The 16233-nt window shown below is 50.1% G+C and overlaps 2 protein-coding genes across 2 annotated transcripts; one reads left to right on the forward strand and one right to left on the reverse strand.

Moving 5' to 3' along the window:
* The first annotated feature begins 300 nt into the window (after positions 1–300).
* Positions 301–5392, forward strand: vbp1 (von Hippel-Lindau binding protein 1). The gene is made up of 6 exons (XM_006632861.3): positions 301–411; positions 2264–2388; positions 2806–2872; positions 2980–3078; positions 3628–3766; positions 4789–5392. Exons 1-6 carry the CDS (start codon positions 331–333, stop codon positions 4863–4865), a joined length of 588 nt encoding a protein of 195 aa, XP_006632924.1. The 5' UTR covers positions 301–330; the 3' UTR covers positions 4866–5392.
* Positions 5393–8737: 3345 nt separating this feature from the next.
* rab39bb (RAB39B, member RAS oncogene family b) lies at positions 8738–16228 on the reverse strand. The gene is made up of 3 exons (XM_006632862.3): positions 15834–16228; positions 14339–14563; positions 8738–12524 (listed from the first exon to the last, which is right to left on the reverse strand). The coding sequence occupies exons 2-3, from the start codon at positions 14551–14553 to the stop codon at positions 12098–12100; spliced, it is 642 nt and encodes a 213-aa protein (XP_006632925.1). The 5' UTR covers positions 14554–14563; positions 15834–16228; the 3' UTR covers positions 8738–12097.
* Between the last annotated feature and the right edge of the window lie 5 nt (positions 16229–16233).

Raw genomic sequence — 16233 nt, forward strand, 5'->3', positions numbered from 1 at the left:
AAACGATTTCCTCCCGAAAATAAATTAGCATTATTTCAGGAGTAGCCTGAAATTTACAACACCAGGATCCCCCCCGCCCTAACTTGTTCCCCCACCTTGGACAAAGAAACGAAAGATTAAACTACACTCTCCAGAAAGCCTTGCGGGGGACTCGCCCATATCCGGCTGCGTTTCTCTACGATAGGTCCTACCCGCTCGAGCCGTTCTCCCCGGCGTCCAATCAGAGCTGCAGTTGCGGCTGAGGAGGCGGGGAAAGGTGATGGGTGGGGTCCACGTTCGCTACGCACAACGTCAGCGCCGCTGCATGGCGTGAGGGGAAATCTGTCCAAGATGGCGGCGACCACGGAGAGCAGCAATGCTGTGGCAGCAGGCAAGCGAAAACACTTAGGCATCCCGGAGGCTGTATTTGTGGTAAGAGGCCAAAGGCAACGTCTGTTGTGCCTTTTTACATGTGGAGAATTATTGATGATGAAGGGCTGGGAGAACTCCGTGCAGAAAGGAGAATCCGATATTACAGTAGCTAGCCATCCACATCCTTAAAAGGCAGTTGGAGACATTTCGACTATGAAAGCTAAGCACCGGGATCTGAGACTACAAGGAAAAGGGTGGTCTCGCTTGCGGGCGGACGACAATGGGGCATTGAGCAGCCCGCACCCTTAGAGCTCAAATGCATTTTTAAGCATACCTCCACACCCAGAGCATAGATTTTATGGTATCCAATGGTTACCGCTGTACCGTGGAAGCAAGTCGATTGAATGTCTTGTCTCAACTACAATCTTCGGACGTTCAAGTTCCGACCAACATTATAAGATAATCAGGGGGGCTGGATCGGCGTATTTTGTATTATTTAATTGAAAATATATATATTTTTTAGCAGTTCGGCTGGGGTGCGGGTTTGACAGCGTCAATATTTCAGTTCAGGAGCCCTTCCGGCCGCGGGCTCCAGCGCGGTGCAGATGAGTCACTGCGTGCTGGGTTAGGACCTCGGGTCGTGGAGACGCGCTTGTCGTTTGCGGAGAAGGAGGTGGACCCGTGTCTGCTCCACAGCGAGAACCTCACTAGCTCCATTGTCGTTAGATGGCGTGACCGAGAACCGTAAACGAAATGTCCGTTTGAGGTCCGGTTAAGAAATCAGAGCAAATCATATGTTGCAATAGTTCATTACCAAAAGTGGCGATGGCATCTTCCATACCCCTTTGTCTTTATCGTTATGTTTCTGTGCTATTGCCCGTACTGGTGTAATTTTCGACCCGTTGCTGAGTTGTTTCTGTGTAAATGTCATCTGGATTTTTTTACAGGGCAAATTATGGGAAAAAAAAGCGTTTTGGCCCAACATTACATAGATTATTTTCTTAGTGAAACCGTTTTTTTTTAACATGTTCAGGCACAAGAACAACTGTCTCCTGAGTGGAGACTCTACAGAGCCATGATAAGCCTCCGACTGCTTTTATATTGGGAGACACGACGAATAAAGACGTCTTCCGGGCTGATTAATGGGACTGACGCAGACCCAGAGCTAGTATCATCTTCAAAACAGTTAAGCTTCTGAGCCCAGGGTTGGAACCCGAGTCTTCCTGAATGTGGTTCTTGGGGGCGATGTCGGCACAATTAATTAAATCCCTGACCTTTCTGATCAGCTGCCTTCCTGGTCCCAGCTCCATCTGCCTCTTGTTCTCTTAGTTCTGAATTCAGTTCAGGATTCAAGAGCAAATCAGGAAGGAGCCTGCAGTATTGTACTAGAACTGCGCCTGGGCAGAGGGCTCTTGTTCACTAGTGCCTCTTTGAACAAGAGTCTTGTTCAAGTGGAGTCTTGTTCTACTAGAGTAGGGCACGTCTGCCATGACGGGCCTACACTCGGGATTAAATAGCTGCCGGAGTCTTGATGTAGCAGAAAGCCCGGCTTTATCAATGCATTCCCGAGCAATTTCACAAAGCCGATAACGAAACAGTTCAGTTCCTGTTACCCAGTATGGAAGAGATTTTGCCTTTGTGGTTTTAAACATGAGGGTTAGTGTGCCAACGGGTTACCATGGTGACAGGAAGTGGGAGGAGTAACCGCCCTGATGTCCATATATGGCATATATATGGGAGGGGCACTGGCTGCTGTACACCTGAGCAAAGTACATCACTCAGACTGCCCCAGTGAAATACCCAGTGGTAAATAAAGGGTAGAAACATGATGCTTTGGATAAAAGAGTCGGCCGAGTAAAGTTGCCCGATGAACTATCAGGAGGGGTGATTTCACAGATCCTCTCTCTCGCAGGAGGATGTGGACGCCTTCATGAAGCAGCCTGGCAATGAGACGGCTGACGCTGTGCTGAGGAAGCTGGATGAGCAGTATCAGAAGTACAAGTTCATGGAGCTCAACCTGGCGCAGAAGAAGCTGAGGTGAGCCCGAGGGCGTCTCTGCCGCCCGTCGCCCGTGGGGGTGATGGGGGTTATAGGTCTTGCTAAACCGTAGGTCTGAATACTCGCAGGAGAGGGTTGTGTTGCTCCAGTCAGTCTTGAGGTTAAGTGATTAGGAGGAGCCTGAAGCTGTTCATCATTAAGTGGGATTTAAAAAAACTGCCTGTTTTGAGAAACGGGGAGTTTTCTGGGAGTAGAAAGCGTTTGCTGCCGTGAACAGAGCTCGCGGAATGTAGTGGCGCATGAAGAGAGAGCCATTTTTTTCAGGGCTTTGTAAAGGAACGCCGTCAAACGGCTCCCGGTCCTGCGTCCGGAGACTCGTCCTCCAGATGTCCCGGTGTGATGGAAGACGGTCTTGCCCATTAACCTCCCAGCTTTCCTGTTTTTGTCTCTTTTCAGATTGAAAAGCCAGATCCCCCAAATTAAGCAAACACTCGAAATTTTAAAACACATGCAGAAGAAAAAGGTACATCTCGGCCGCATGGGGTCACTGCCCACCGGGTCTAATTTCTTTTCCACCCCTCTTGTGTGTTTTGCAGCTGCTTACTGTGATTTTATTTCCACCTGCCTTAGGACACCACAGATCCTTTGGAAACCCACTTCCTGCTGGCTGATAACCTGTATTGCAAGGCCTTGGTACCCCCCACAGATAAAGTCTGTTTGTGGCTTGGCGTAAGTATTTAATCCATACTGCTACGTCTCATTAGTAAATTGCGTTAAGTTGACGGTTATTCCAACCCTGACGAGCAGAGATATTGTAGTGTTAACTTTAGGTTGACCAGGGGGAGCACTGCATCCCCTTTTGGGGCGACCAGGGGGAGCACTGCGTCCCCTTTTGGGGCGACCAGGGGGAGCACTGCGTCCCCTTTTGGGGCGACCAGGGGTAGCACTGCGTCCCCTTTTGGGGCAACCGGGGGTAGCTCTGCGTCTCCTCTGGGGTGACCGGGAGGAGCTAAACTAACAGAAACGTATGTTAATCAGCTTGAAGGATTCTCCTTTATTCTCCTGTTCTTTACAGTCCTGCCTCTTTACTCTCTATCACACCTGACATAATCCGAAATGCTGTACTCCTTTCCCATGTTTCAGCATTTGCGTGTCCCTTAGAACCTTTTACTGTTGGATCAGCCTCAGATGCGCGGGCACGGTTTGACATTCTGTCTCACAAAGAGCATTTTGCGGCGGGGGGGAAGGGCCATAAGTCACCGGCAGTGTCTCCCCCAGGCCAATGTGATGTTGGAGTATGACATCGATGAAGCCCAGGCCCTGCTGGAGAAGAACTTGGCCACGGCCACACGCAACCTGGAGTCACTGGAGGAGGACCTGGACTTCCTGCGGGACCAGTTCACCACCACCGAAGTCAGTATCCTTGTCCTCTGGAGAGCAGCGCCCATGCTTCCTCTACCTCCCCAGGGAAGGCCGGGGTAACAGGAAAGGCTCCTTCTGAGGAGCGAAAGTAACTAGGCCGCGCGCGACTCGAGGTGAAGAGATAGTCAAAAGCAAAAGAGTTTATTTCGCCGTCTTACAAAAGCCATTTAATCCCTCGGAACGCGGAAAGCTTCTCTAAATAGCACGTCGTTTTCGATGCTTTTTATCTAGGTAGGAGACATCACACAGCCGTTTTACGTTGAAAAGCAAAAATCCCTTAAAAGGAAAAAAATCGATACCCGATTTTAGATCTTGGCGGTCGCTAAGCTGCCAGTGCAAGGTGACCTCGAGGCCACCTCTGAGAGATGTTACGTTTTCCTGTGGTCCTAGAGATCTAGCTAACAAGACTAAGCTGTCTGGTACCTCATCTTACATTAGCGTATGTGCGAGGAAAGCAAGATCGACTTCCCCCACCAACTAGTCATACTTTACTCCTGCAAATGTATATGTGACTTTATAAAAGCAGTCTACTATTACTTTGCTAGTGCACCAGATACGTTTCCATTCCTTCTTCAGTCTAGGCCGGGGGCATTCTTTTGCTTGGAAGATCTTTTTTTGGCTCGAGAGAAAGATCTGGGCTACATCAGTGTAGAGATGGTAGGGGAAGTATGTAAGAAGATTAGAGAACCCAGGAAGGGCATACCGCGAACAGGAGGGGGTCCAGATTTTGTGAAGTTTTCACACAGAGCTTCTCTGACGTGGCACCTTCAAATTAGTCATCAGCTCTGGTGGTACGTTTCACTTAATGAGCACCGCGTGTTGAGTGTTATCTGCTGCAGAGCAAAGGGTCTGAATGGGTGTTAAACCTCCCACCAAGCGGCTGGGTGTTAATTCTGGGGTGCACTAGAGCTACTGAGGGGTGTGCAGCTCCGGTGTTGCGGGGGGTCCAGGTGTTTCCGTCCAGCAGGCCCCTCGGAGTGGACGACCGCGGAGTTTCCTTAACCTCGGCTTCCCCAGACATGGCGCGCGTGTACAACTGGGATGTGAAGAGGAGGAGCAAGGACAACAGCTCGAAAAGCACCGACAAGTCTTAAAACCTGCCACGCCCCACGAGGAGCCCGCCCAAACCTCTTTTTTTTATTTTTTTTTCTTTGAAAAAAAACGGAAAACAAAAGTCGCCGAGCTATTTTTTTATTTTTATTCGGAGAGACTGCAGATAGGTCACCCTGGTACAGTTCTTCTTTTTCGTTCTTCCCCAAAAAGCAGCCGACTGGGAGGTGGCGTGGGAGTGGCTGCTCTCTGGCGCTGGAGCGGGTCCGCAGAGACTCGGGTGCGATGGGGCCGACGCGCGTCTTTGTGTGGACTCACCTTGCCCGAATGAACCAGCGAGCCGGGCCGGTCAGGGTTCTGATCCGGCCTCGGCGGCGAGCGCTGCCCAAGCCAGTCGCATCCCTCCTCCCTCCTCCCTCCTCCACCCACAGCCTCTGTCCCTCGTCGCCCCCTCCTGGGAAAAATGTTCCAGTTCTAGTTCACCCCCTCTCCTGTGCAGACATGAGAACGGCCGCCTGTTCGTTTGTGGTATTTATTTGTCTGTATTATTAAATACAAGATTCAAATAGAAGTGGCCGATATGATGAGCTGACGGATCTGCTGTGTTTGTGGGTGTGTTTCGTGTAGAAGAGTGAACGTGTGTGTTGGATCGCTGGGCTGTGTGTATGATGACATCCCATAGACGCAGCGTTGCACGATATTATATTGAAACAAAAAGGTTTCAGTAGCTCTAATGGTAAGTTACTGAAGCGCAGTGCTGCTGGGCGCTCCTCTGAAGGCCAGCGGCAAAGGGGAGCTTGTTTTGCGGAATGAAGGTAGAGGCAGCGGAAGAGCAGGAGGGATTTCTGTGTGTGGATTGTCAAGTGTGCAGTGTGTAATGTGCAATGCCATCACGCCTATGTAACATCCTTTACAGCAGGATATAGAGCACGACGGCAAAGGGTTGTTTTTAAAGGATTTATTAGTAGTCTGTTCAGACTGTGTTGTGGTAGAGCCTGGAAAAAGTCATCCAGGTTGCAGGTTGTTTCAAAATATGAACAATCACTGGAATTTTGCCTGGTTTCACATGGTGGTTAATTCAGAAGTCTAAAATAAAAAAAATGGTTTTGGTTATACTAAAAATTACCATTACCACTCGCTTAAATTGGAGCCTCCGATGGCTTACATTTTGCTACACAGTAGTGGCTCCTGTCCCCCTGCAGGGAGAATGAGGAAGTGATGAGCTACAGGCTCCGCCCACTCAGCCGGCCACCTTGGCGCGCTACAGGCTCCGCCCACTCAGCCGGCCACCTTGGCGCCCTACAGGCTCCGCCCACTCAGCCGGCCACCTTGGTGCCTTGCAGGCTCCGCCCACTCAGCCGGCCATCTTGGTGCCCTACAGACTCCGCCCACTGAGTCAGTCACTGTGGTGGCCAACAGGCAGCTCCCACTGAGCTGTTCACCTTGTGATGTGCACATATGGGGGTGATGTGTGCCTTGCTGATGTGATTAGAAATCTGTCTGAAAAGTCTGGGGGACTACTGGAAGAAGAGGAGGTCCTGGTTGGGTAAGCCAAACTCTGTCTGACCTCTGAAGGCAGTGAGCCAGTTATTAGTCTTTTGGGCAGGTCTATAGAGCCCTGATACTAGCCTTTAAATCCAGACTCTAGCACAACTGGACTGTATAGACACATGTTTCAACTGTAACGGAAACGTAAACCATAATACAGCAAAAGACAAAATCATGGGATGTAGCACTTTAAAGCAGAGCTCAGGGTTCAGCTTGTGTCCATAATTTTCATGTGACCCACAATTTAAGATAAAATTGGTCAGTTTATGACACAGTGCAGTCGGTTTTGCAAATCAGAGCTTATAGTATAAGCCTGCGCCCTGAGGGAACTTACTGCTGACCTCTGGCTCAATGCAATTTGTTTTTTTTTTGTCCATTTTTTCTTGTAATTTTAGGTTTAAACCACACCAAGAAAATGAATCTGGCCACATTTCCATTGCACTGTGATTTAGGGTTTTTCACAAGATGAAGAACGGCCCTCGACACTCCTGTGATTCATGTCTTAATAGTCCAAGAATTGGATCACTTTGTGGGTTCGAAGCTCGTCTGTCGTGACAGGATGTATTGCTGTGCTGGAAGAATATCCCTGTTTTTAATCACACTTGGCCGCACATTCAGCTTGTTTTTTTTTTAAGGTCGCACCGAATGTAAAAAAAATTCCCAGGGTATCCCAGAAGCCATATTTTCACCAGTCAGCCCCTCTCAGCCAGCCTGCATTTAACCCCTTGGCCTGGAGAGGCTGTTCATCACACCATTGTGCAGAATGTGGTCAGTTTAAGATGGGCTGGAGGGGGGGGGGGCGGGAATGAACTCTGAGAAACAGGAACTTAAAAGATTGGAAAATCAGCAACTTTAATCCATTCGGTCATCTCACGACTTTATCCAGCGGGGGGGGCGATCACAGGAGAGCCGGAGTCTGTCCTGGCAAGGACAGGGCAGGACGCTAGGCCGTACAGAAGAAACACACATGCTCACACCATGACCAATTTTCCAGGTGCCAGTTAACCTCTCCCGGGATGTGTTTGGGCTGTGGGAGCAACCTGGAGCCTCCGGAGGAAACCCACGTGAACAGGGGGGAGAACATACAAACCCCACACACATTGCACTCCAGGAATCGAACCCAGCAATGCTAGCCACTGTGCGGCCCAGCAACATGAATATAAATAATAATGATTTCTACAGCTCCACCCATCTGTGGTTTTGGTTCTGGGGTTTGGTCAAGGCCAGTCCCTGTCCTGTTGTGAGATAACCAGCTCAGCTGCCTACAGAACCACACCTAAGGACCTCTGGGTGAACTTGTTTCTCTAGCAAGAACTGCTCAATTGACATTGTCCTGTGTAGAGACTAGGGCAGGGTCCATGATTATGGTGAGTCCAGTGTGTGTGTTTCAGGTTTTCTTTGTAATTCAAGAATGAGTCTGCTTAATCTGCTTAAGTCTGCTTAATCAAGTCTGCTTAATTGCTGGTGTAATTGGACCAATGCAAACACTACGACCTATGAGTGCTGCTTTAAAGATACCTAGAACATCTGCAGACAGGCTAGCCAGTCTGCAGGTTGATGCTGCACATTGGTGGTGATGGAGGGGAGTCCCCATTACCTGTAAAGTGCTTTGAGTGGCGTGTCCAGAAAAGCACTATATAAATGTAAGCAATTAATTCATTAGCCCTCCAAGTCCAGGACTGGACAGCCCTGGGAGTTCATTTCCCAAAGTGCACAAAGCCCCGAGTGGGTAGTACTGACTTGTTCTTTGCTGCCATCTAGTGGTTTAGTTTGGTACTTAAGCAAACTCGTGGGCCGGGCTGAATATGCAAGTCGATGAGTTCTAAAGGCTAGGCAGTTCAGAAAACCTTTCTGTTTCTGGGTAGAGAGTAACTGCTATATATATATCTTGTTTAATAGGTGTTGGAATGTTAGCGACATGACCATCAGGCTCAACAGAAATTATACTTCTTGTATAGAGTTAGATTCTTGTTTGTGTTTGTGTTGTACTTGTATGGGTTGTACTTGAATGCTTTACAACGCTAAACCTTGAGGAGTATGCGATCATATTAGTCTGGATAATAATGTGGGCCATGCTAGTTTTCCACAACTTGAAAACTGTAATTTGTCAATTGGTTGTTTGTTAATTGTTTATGCTAGGACATTGTGAAAAACTAATCAAGATAAGTGCCCTAGATTTCAGCTTCCTTTAAACAATGATTTTTAGTTCAGCCCCCTTTCAATTACAGCAGCAGCTGACACTGCAGACCTGTATGGGTTTCAGTAAGAGAGTTCAGGCCTTGAAGATGAACAGTTTCTTCAAATAACAACCCATCTAATAAGCCTTACCACGCTAGGCGGAATTAAAACGTGGAATTAAAACACGTGACACATTTTTTTGTTTTAACCAGAAAAAAGGGTTTACAAGTCACATTTTTTTTAGTAGTTTTCAGTTCTTTTGCTAGATACAGGTACTTTTTCCAAACCCTTGACCGCTACATACACTGAACAGCTCGAGTTGAAAATTCACATTTCAGGACCTACAGCTTAGGACACAGCAAACGAAAAAGAGAGCAGAGAAGCAGAAGTTCTCGATTGACATTATTTCAGACCCGTGCTGTTGCTGTAGGAAGCCAAGTTGGAGCCCAGTCCTGTATAGCACAGCATCTTATAGGTAAAGCTCAGCGATGCCAGGCTGTGAGAAAGTACACAGAAGCCACTGGGAAATTAAGAAAGCTGTTGCAGAGAAGAGTGCTGCTCAGACTAAAGGAAGGGGTATGAACATATAAAACTCCTTTTTTCTCAGTTCCTGGCTCAGCTGTGTGGTGTTGAGTCCAGTCTAGTCCAGAATTTGCCTTATTTCTGTGATGCAAAAGCATGGGCCCTGCTAACCGGCACCGAGCCCGAGGCTGTAGAGGGGAGAAAAAAAAAAAAGCAGATTCTATCTTCTCCTTCTTCCCCCTCCCAAATGGAGGCGAGGACCTCTGGGAGAGATTCCTGCCAGCCCCAGTCCAGCCCAAGCCTTCATTTGAACCCTAACCTCTCTCTCTCTGCCCCTCTCCTCCTCCACCACCAAAGCTGATCAGTCTTGCACGGTTATGATCTGTACTTCAGAAGGATGGCTCTCGGGTATTACAGCCACCCCTTGGCCCAGCCGGGTCAGAGCCCGTCGGCGCCAGTTCTTGGCGCTTCTGCGGACTGTGTTCTTGTCTTCGGGTCGTGTGGGAACAGGCCACAGAGGGCTGTCGGTATGTTGGTCGTGTCCTGCTTGCTCAGGCATCCTCAGGACCTTGTTGCAGGCAGCTGTGCAGCTCCGCAGACACACAAGGACTAGTTCAAGAAAGGGGCTCAGCTAGAGAGCAGGCAGAGGGTGGAAAGTGCTGCACCAGCCTGTTGGCGCACTGGGTTAGTTATGGCCAAGGGAGACTGCACTGATACTGGGTGGCAGACGCACTCCCAGATGGAATTCCTCGGTGAGAAACAGGATGTGGGAATGTCTGATTTGAAGGCGATTTGAAGTTTATTAGTTGATATACATGCAACCGGTATGGGGCACATCTTTATTCTTATATAAGAGTGCAGTCTCGCGTCTGCTGTAGAGTGGAACAGGGCACAGAAATACCCACAGGCACACTTAACACATTTACGGATCTTTTTTCTGGGTAAAAGATTTTGAAAATGCCTCTAACATTAGTCGTAAAATGGGGGGGGGGGAGGTATTAGATTTCCAAACAGATGGGAATATTCTCTAAATCAGCAGAACTATTTGTTTTTCCAAATGACAAAAAGAAAGGAAATGGGTAATGCGTTTCTGTACTTCGTAATGCGCTTAAAAAAAAAAACGTTTTGAAAAGTTTTCGAAAGGATCCTGAGACGAGCACAGGGTGTGAGCCTTACAGAACAGCGGCTCGCCGTGAGATGAGGGCTGTCAGAAGCCGACAGCCTCTGGCCGAGTGGCTTGAAAAGGCAAATCGGTCTTAGGGCATTCGTGCACGCGTCGAGGATGAAAAGGAAATTTGCCTTTTCTTTCACGGTTCTTTTGCGTTCACATTCCATGCCATTGTTCTTTAAAAAGGAGAACAGTAGTCTCGCTCCAGTCCTTTCAGGCGGGTTTCCAGCGAGATCTTTCTCGTTTAGTGGGCTGAGGTTTCTCTTTCTTGCCACCTGCTGTGAGAATGTTTTTTTTTTTTAAAAAGCCTTCATTAAAAACACAGACACAAAACAAAAGCAGGAGTAAAGAAATCAGAAACGTGTGAACACCTCAGTCTGCTCCTCGTTCAAAAGAGGATTTGGGTGACAAACGGGTGTCAAACCTGGGAAACCTGTGTTAATTAAGCTGTCTCACACACACACACACACACACACACACACACACACACACACACACACACACACACACACACACACACACACACACACGGGCAGGGGCAGGGGCAGGGGCAGGGGCAGGTTGTGTCGGGTTCACTCAGTCCACAGTGGAGACCTGGGGTCAACGCAGAGCATGGAGAGTAAAGTGGGCCTTTTCTGAGGGCTGGGGGGGCGGCTGAGCACCCCCAAAAATCCAAGTGGATTCCGGTGGGGGGGGGGGGGGGGGTGGAGACAGACCCACACCTCCCCGACCAATCCCTTTGCCTCTTTTAACGTTTGTTTTCAGCGTTTCCATTTCTCTTCTGATCACGGGCCGTGCCGCGAGCAGGCTGCCTCTGGCCGGCGCCCGTGGGTCTCCCCTGCTCTGCGCTCACCTCAGGCCTGCGGGGGGGGTCCGACTGCTCCCCCCCCTTGCCACCCAGCGCTCCTGGCTCGCTGGGGTTGTGTACCATGCGGATGACCAACTCAAAGCCCACTTAAAAGCCCAGAAGAAAAAAAAACCAACAACCTAGAAATGAGTGTTCAACAGCTGCAGAGGCAGAGGCAGGAGAACAAGCACGGCTCTTCGCGTCCCGGTGAGATTCCCCCCAAATGGTGACCGTCGGTTTTCATTTTCTTTTAAAAACTGGCTGCAGTCTCCGGGTGAGCGCGGTTCACCGCCAGCACTGTCTGCCGCTCAAACTGCAAGACGGGTGTGGTCACAAGTCCTGGTTGGTCTCCCAAGTTCTTACACTGTCGGGGGGGGGCGGCCTGTGCTTTGTAATGGCTGGTGTCTTGAGTTTGCGCCGGTGCGCGTGGGTGGCGAGAGACTGGCGCCCTCGATCGGCTCACGATCACCACGCCTGGCCCCTCTCCCCCCTCACCGGGGGGGGGGGGGATCCAAGTGGCCCAACACGTTGGCAGGGGGGGGGGAGGGGGGTCCCGGCCCTCTTAGGTGTCCCGCTGGGAGTCTCACCCTCTCCGTCACGGGCCTCTGCCTCCCAGAAGCCCGGCGAGCGAGAGGCCTGCCGCACCGGGAGAGAGGCGAGGCCGGGCCGCGGGGGCCGGGGTTGGCACTGGGAGCGGTCCGCGCCGATGGGAGTCTGTGTGGCGGCGCAGGCACGGGCAGGTGAACGATGTTCCGCGGTGGGCGCGGGGGAGGGAGGCAGCTTTCGAGTCATCAGAGGGTCTCGGTGGGGGAGGGGGGGAGAGAGAGGGCAAGCAGCCCCCAGCCTGTCTGGCTGAAGCAAGGAAAACACCACACTGGGGGGCACTGGGAGAGTGGGTCAGCCACGCGGGCCTTGTCTTGCAGGCCTGCGGCCCCTCAGGAAGAGGGGGAGAGCGGGGAGGGGGGGGCCCGAGAGGTCAGCTTAGTGGGGGGGGAGGGGAGGGGCTCGGCAGATCAGCAGAGACACCGGCGGTCGCTCTTCATCACCTCCTCGGACGAGTGCACCACGTTGGGCACGAAGCCACTCTTCACCCCCTCCCAGCCCTCCTGGATGGTGATGTCGCCGCGCTTGACCAGCTCGAAGATGTCGCGCGTCAGCTCGGTGAAGGCCTTCTCCACGTTGATGGCGTCGCGGGCCGACGTCTCCACGTAGCGCATGCCGTAGGCCCCCGCCAGCTTCTCCGCCTCCTGCCGGCCCACCTGCCGCTGGGCCTCCAGGTCGCACTTGTGCCCCACCAGCACGAAGACGATCTGCAGCGGCTGCACGTGGCTGCGCGCCTCCTCCAGCCACTCGTGCACGTTCTGGAAGGAGCGCCGGTTGGTGATGTCGAAGAGCAGCAGCCCGCCCACCGAGTTGCGGTAGTAGGCCCTGGTGATGGACCTGCGGGGGGGGGGGGAGGGAGAGGGGCTTGGGGTCAGCAGGACAGCAGGAGAAACACGAGCGGCTCGCACAGCTTTAGGAGCCTAAGTAACGCCCTGCTGTAAGGATGGTGATATAATAAATAATAACCTGTACACTTGGGCAGCGGAAACTCCTCTCAGAGCGCTTTACAGGCCATGGGGATCCCCTCCACCACCACCAGTGTGCAGCCCCACCTGGATGATGCACCAGTCCGCTCCCCACACACCAGCTCTCAGTGGGGAGGAGAACAGAGGGATGAAGCCAGTTCAGGGATGGGGGTTATGAGGAGGCCATGATGGGTAAAGACCTGGGGTGAATTTTGGCCAGGACACTGGGGAAACACCCCTGCTCTTCTCAAGAAACGCCCTGGGACTTTTCATGACCACAGAGAGTCAGGAACGCGGTTTTAAGTCTCAACTGAAGGACGGCGCCTGTTTACAGTGTAGTGTCCCCGTCACTATACTGGGGCATTAGGACCCACATGGACCGCAGGGTGAGCGCCCCCTGCTGGCCCCACTAACACCTCTTCCAGCAGCAGCCTTAGTTTTTCCCAGGAGGTCTCCCATCCAGGTACTGGCCAGGCTCACACCCCCTGAGCTCCAGTGGGCTGCCAGTGGTGAGTTGCAGGGTGATATACAGTAGCCATGATAAATAGAACTATGAAAAGTAGCCCGCAAAACTGCAGAATTCCTCAGTTTTCACATCGTATTTCTGCCTCTGCGGGCGGTCTCTGTGCGCCCCGAGGTGTCATTTTCGAAGCACGGCTGACTATTGGAATATAGGGTCAGGCTGTGACCCTAAATATCGAACTGAAGCAGGAGACTCGACAAAGAATATTGCCCTTGGTGGAATAACTTCTTCATCTGCACTGCTGTAACCGCTGCAAAGGCTGAACGGAGTAATCTTCGGAATAACAGAAGGGAGAGAGTACTGGAGTCACTGAGGCAACACCGCGTTTGCCACTGGAATGGTTTTGTGATTTATCCTTACTTTATGGAAATACCTCTTCATGGTAAAGTGTGACAGCCTGAAATTTGAGGGTGTTTCAGAACAGGCTAATTAAATCTCACTGTAACAGTTACTCAAGTTGAGAAAAAAAAACTATTTTTTTACGCTGACTGATTCCGGTATTAAAAATGGCTGGACTCATCGCCGGCATAATCGGGCTGAAAACGAATCAATACTTTTTTTTTTTGCTCCTTAAAACGAAACCTCGTGTTTTAAAAGAAAAAAAATACTCAGACGATTATACCATGCACCGTTGAATAGGTATTTCTATTTCTTATAAAAACGACCGCGGACGTCATCATCACGCCCCCGGGTTCTCTGCCTGTCGCTGTTTGATGTCATTGTCCTAATTAGCGCACAGACGCCAAGATTTATTCTTGGGGCGTAATCACCCCACTGTCTCCAAACGCCGGCTTTTCATTTACGAATTCCTGCCCACATCAGCTGACGCTGAGGACCGGCGGAAATACGGGTGAGGTAATCTACTGTATTTTTTGGAGACAAAATCTAGTCGCCGGATTTATAAACGCGACCGTGAAATGCGTCTTTTTAGGGGAAAAACTCTTCCAAACGCATTTTGCCGGCTTGCCGGAGTTATTTTGTGGGTACGCGCAAGAACACGTACAAGTTCTTTTTTTTGGGGGGGGGGGCTTAAAATCATATAAGAATTTGGTAAGTGGGGTATGTAGCACCACAGACCACCTTTTTTTAGCAACTTTTTTGATACACAAAACTCAAAGCAGGCGAAGAGACGCACGCAAGAAACACGCCCCTTCTCCCGGTACCTGAATCGCTCCTGGCCGGCGGTATCCCAGATCTGTAGCTTGATGCGCTTCCCCGGCTCGATCTCCACCAGGCGAGAAAAGAAGTCCACGCCAACCGTCGGGTCAGAGACCTGAGCGAACCGTCCCTCGGTGAACCGCCGAATCAGACACGACTTCCCCACGGTGGAGTCTCCGATCACGATCAGCCGGAACTGATACAGCCATATAGCCTCCATGTTGTCCAGCCTGTCACACAGAGCAAACCAAACCCGCAGTGCTCAGCTGCCCGGTAAAAGTGTCAACAGAGCCCACCTCCGCCCCCTACCCTCGGCTTTTTTTTTTATAAGCAAAGAGAGAGGTGCTTCTGAATTTAAACGAGGGGCGGCTGGAGCAAAAACACGGCGATTCTTTGTTTGCACAGCAGTACTGCCAAAGTGCTGGACTCCAGTGCTGTTCCGTGCTGATTACGGCGCTCTGTTGACACTTTTAGACGGCCCCAGACATCGTGTGTACGCTTTTGCTTTAGCACGACGGAAGAAAAATACAAATAAATTAAAATCAGCTACACAACGCAGAGGTTTCTTCACTAAACCTTGTAAATGAAATACAGTCCCGTTTGCTTGTGCACGTTTTGTTATAGCACTTACATTATTTTTTTTCGGCGGGGGTTCCAATCAAGACCCACAGTCAGGCGCCAGGATACTACGCGATTAAATCCAGGAAAGACGCTTTTTTTTTTTACAAGAAGGAAAACTTGCAACTGTGTGTGAAACTCCCAAGGAAAATTGAGCTACTGCCCGATGCTGGAGGCCTCGCGTGGCTCATTCGAAAACACAGCTGTGTGGATATTTTAAATACACCCCCTTTTCCCTTTTTGTTCTGGGGGGGGGTTTGCTTCATTTTGCCTCCAGTTTAAGTGGCGCGGAAATGGCTTAAGCTGCTCGTCGTTTCTCGCCCGAAAATAACGACGAGCGCCACTCGCACGACGTGTAAATGCTCTGCTCAGCTCCCAGATGATCGTGTCTCCGCTCTATTGTGCGCTGATACCGAACTGGAAATGCGAGAGAGGACGCTGTAGTGGCCGCATGCGAGCAGGACACAGCTCCTTCAGCCTCCAAACACACAGATAATGTGTCTCGGAGAGCCCCAAGGTCAGAACAGCCTCCATTTTGCAAATATCGGCAGCACGAAATGTCTGTGGACACAAGATTTTTAAGCTTTGCATAATTTCCCAACGATATTACTCATGTTAGTTTTGGTAGTATTGGGGCTCACGTTACACAACGTCAAGAACGAAATCTGCTGAACACCACGGAACTACCGCCTACTTTTCTTCACATAAAATAATAGAGCTTTGTTATAAAATACCGTGTATTTAAATACAAAGAACCTGGGGGAGTATTTTTAATACACCGTGAAACTACATACAAGGCCCCTTGTGACAACACTCTTAACTTTAAACGGTGGCAACGAAAGCATTAAAATAAGAGACGATGTAATAATTACACATAATTACCGTGCACGGTTAAGCTTCTCAGAGTGTGTAGCCTGCAGATTCCATCGTCCAGAACAGACGTCCTCTCGGAAAATGCACACAGATTAGGAAGTCCAAAGGAAAGCATAAAAGCTTATCCCGAAATGTTTAATGGAAAAAAAAATCCAGTTACTCTTACAGCGACCTCTCGTAAGGGAAAAATACGCTCGCCCTCCAGCCAGCTAGCTTTATTTTGTTGGGGGAAAAAAAAACTATTTCAGAATTTAGAGATGTATTCTTCACAATGTAAAACAAACTGCGTTCTCTTCCCGTACCTGGAATATTTTATCCCAGTTTTCCCATGTTTAAAGATGGAGAGATGTTTGGGAAAAATTGCTGATGAAATGGCAGCAGCGACAGCATCATATAGCCTGACTCATCC

This window comes from Lepisosteus oculatus, chromosome 8, assembly GCF_040954835.1.
Source record: "Lepisosteus oculatus isolate fLepOcu1 chromosome 8, fLepOcu1.hap2, whole genome shotgun sequence".
Lineage (NCBI taxonomy): Eukaryota > Metazoa > Chordata > Actinopteri > Semionotiformes > Lepisosteidae > Lepisosteus > Lepisosteus oculatus.

Excerpts from the sequence above, each read along its gene's own strand:
- vbp1 (XM_006632861.3), top strand. The coding sequence starts at position 331 with ATGGCGGCGACCACGGAGAGCAGCAATGCTGTGGCAGCAGGCAAGCGA. Across the intron at positions 2,873-2,979 it reads AACACATGCAGAAGAAAAAG|GACACCACAGATCCTTTGGA; the intron begins GTACATCTCGGC and ends CACCTGCCTTAG. Across the intron at positions 3,079-3,627 it reads AAGTCTGTTTGTGGCTTGGC|GCCAATGTGATGTTGGAGTA; the intron begins GTAAGTATTTAA and ends TGTCTCCCCCAG.
- rab39bb (XM_006632862.3), bottom strand. The coding sequence starts at position 14,553 with ATGGAGGCTATATGGCTGTATCAGTTCCGGCTGATCGTGATCGGAGAC. Across the intron at positions 12,525-14,338 it reads GCCGGCCAGGAGCGATTCAG|GTCCATCACCAGGGCCTACT; the intron begins GTACCGGGAGAA and ends CCCCCCCCGCAG.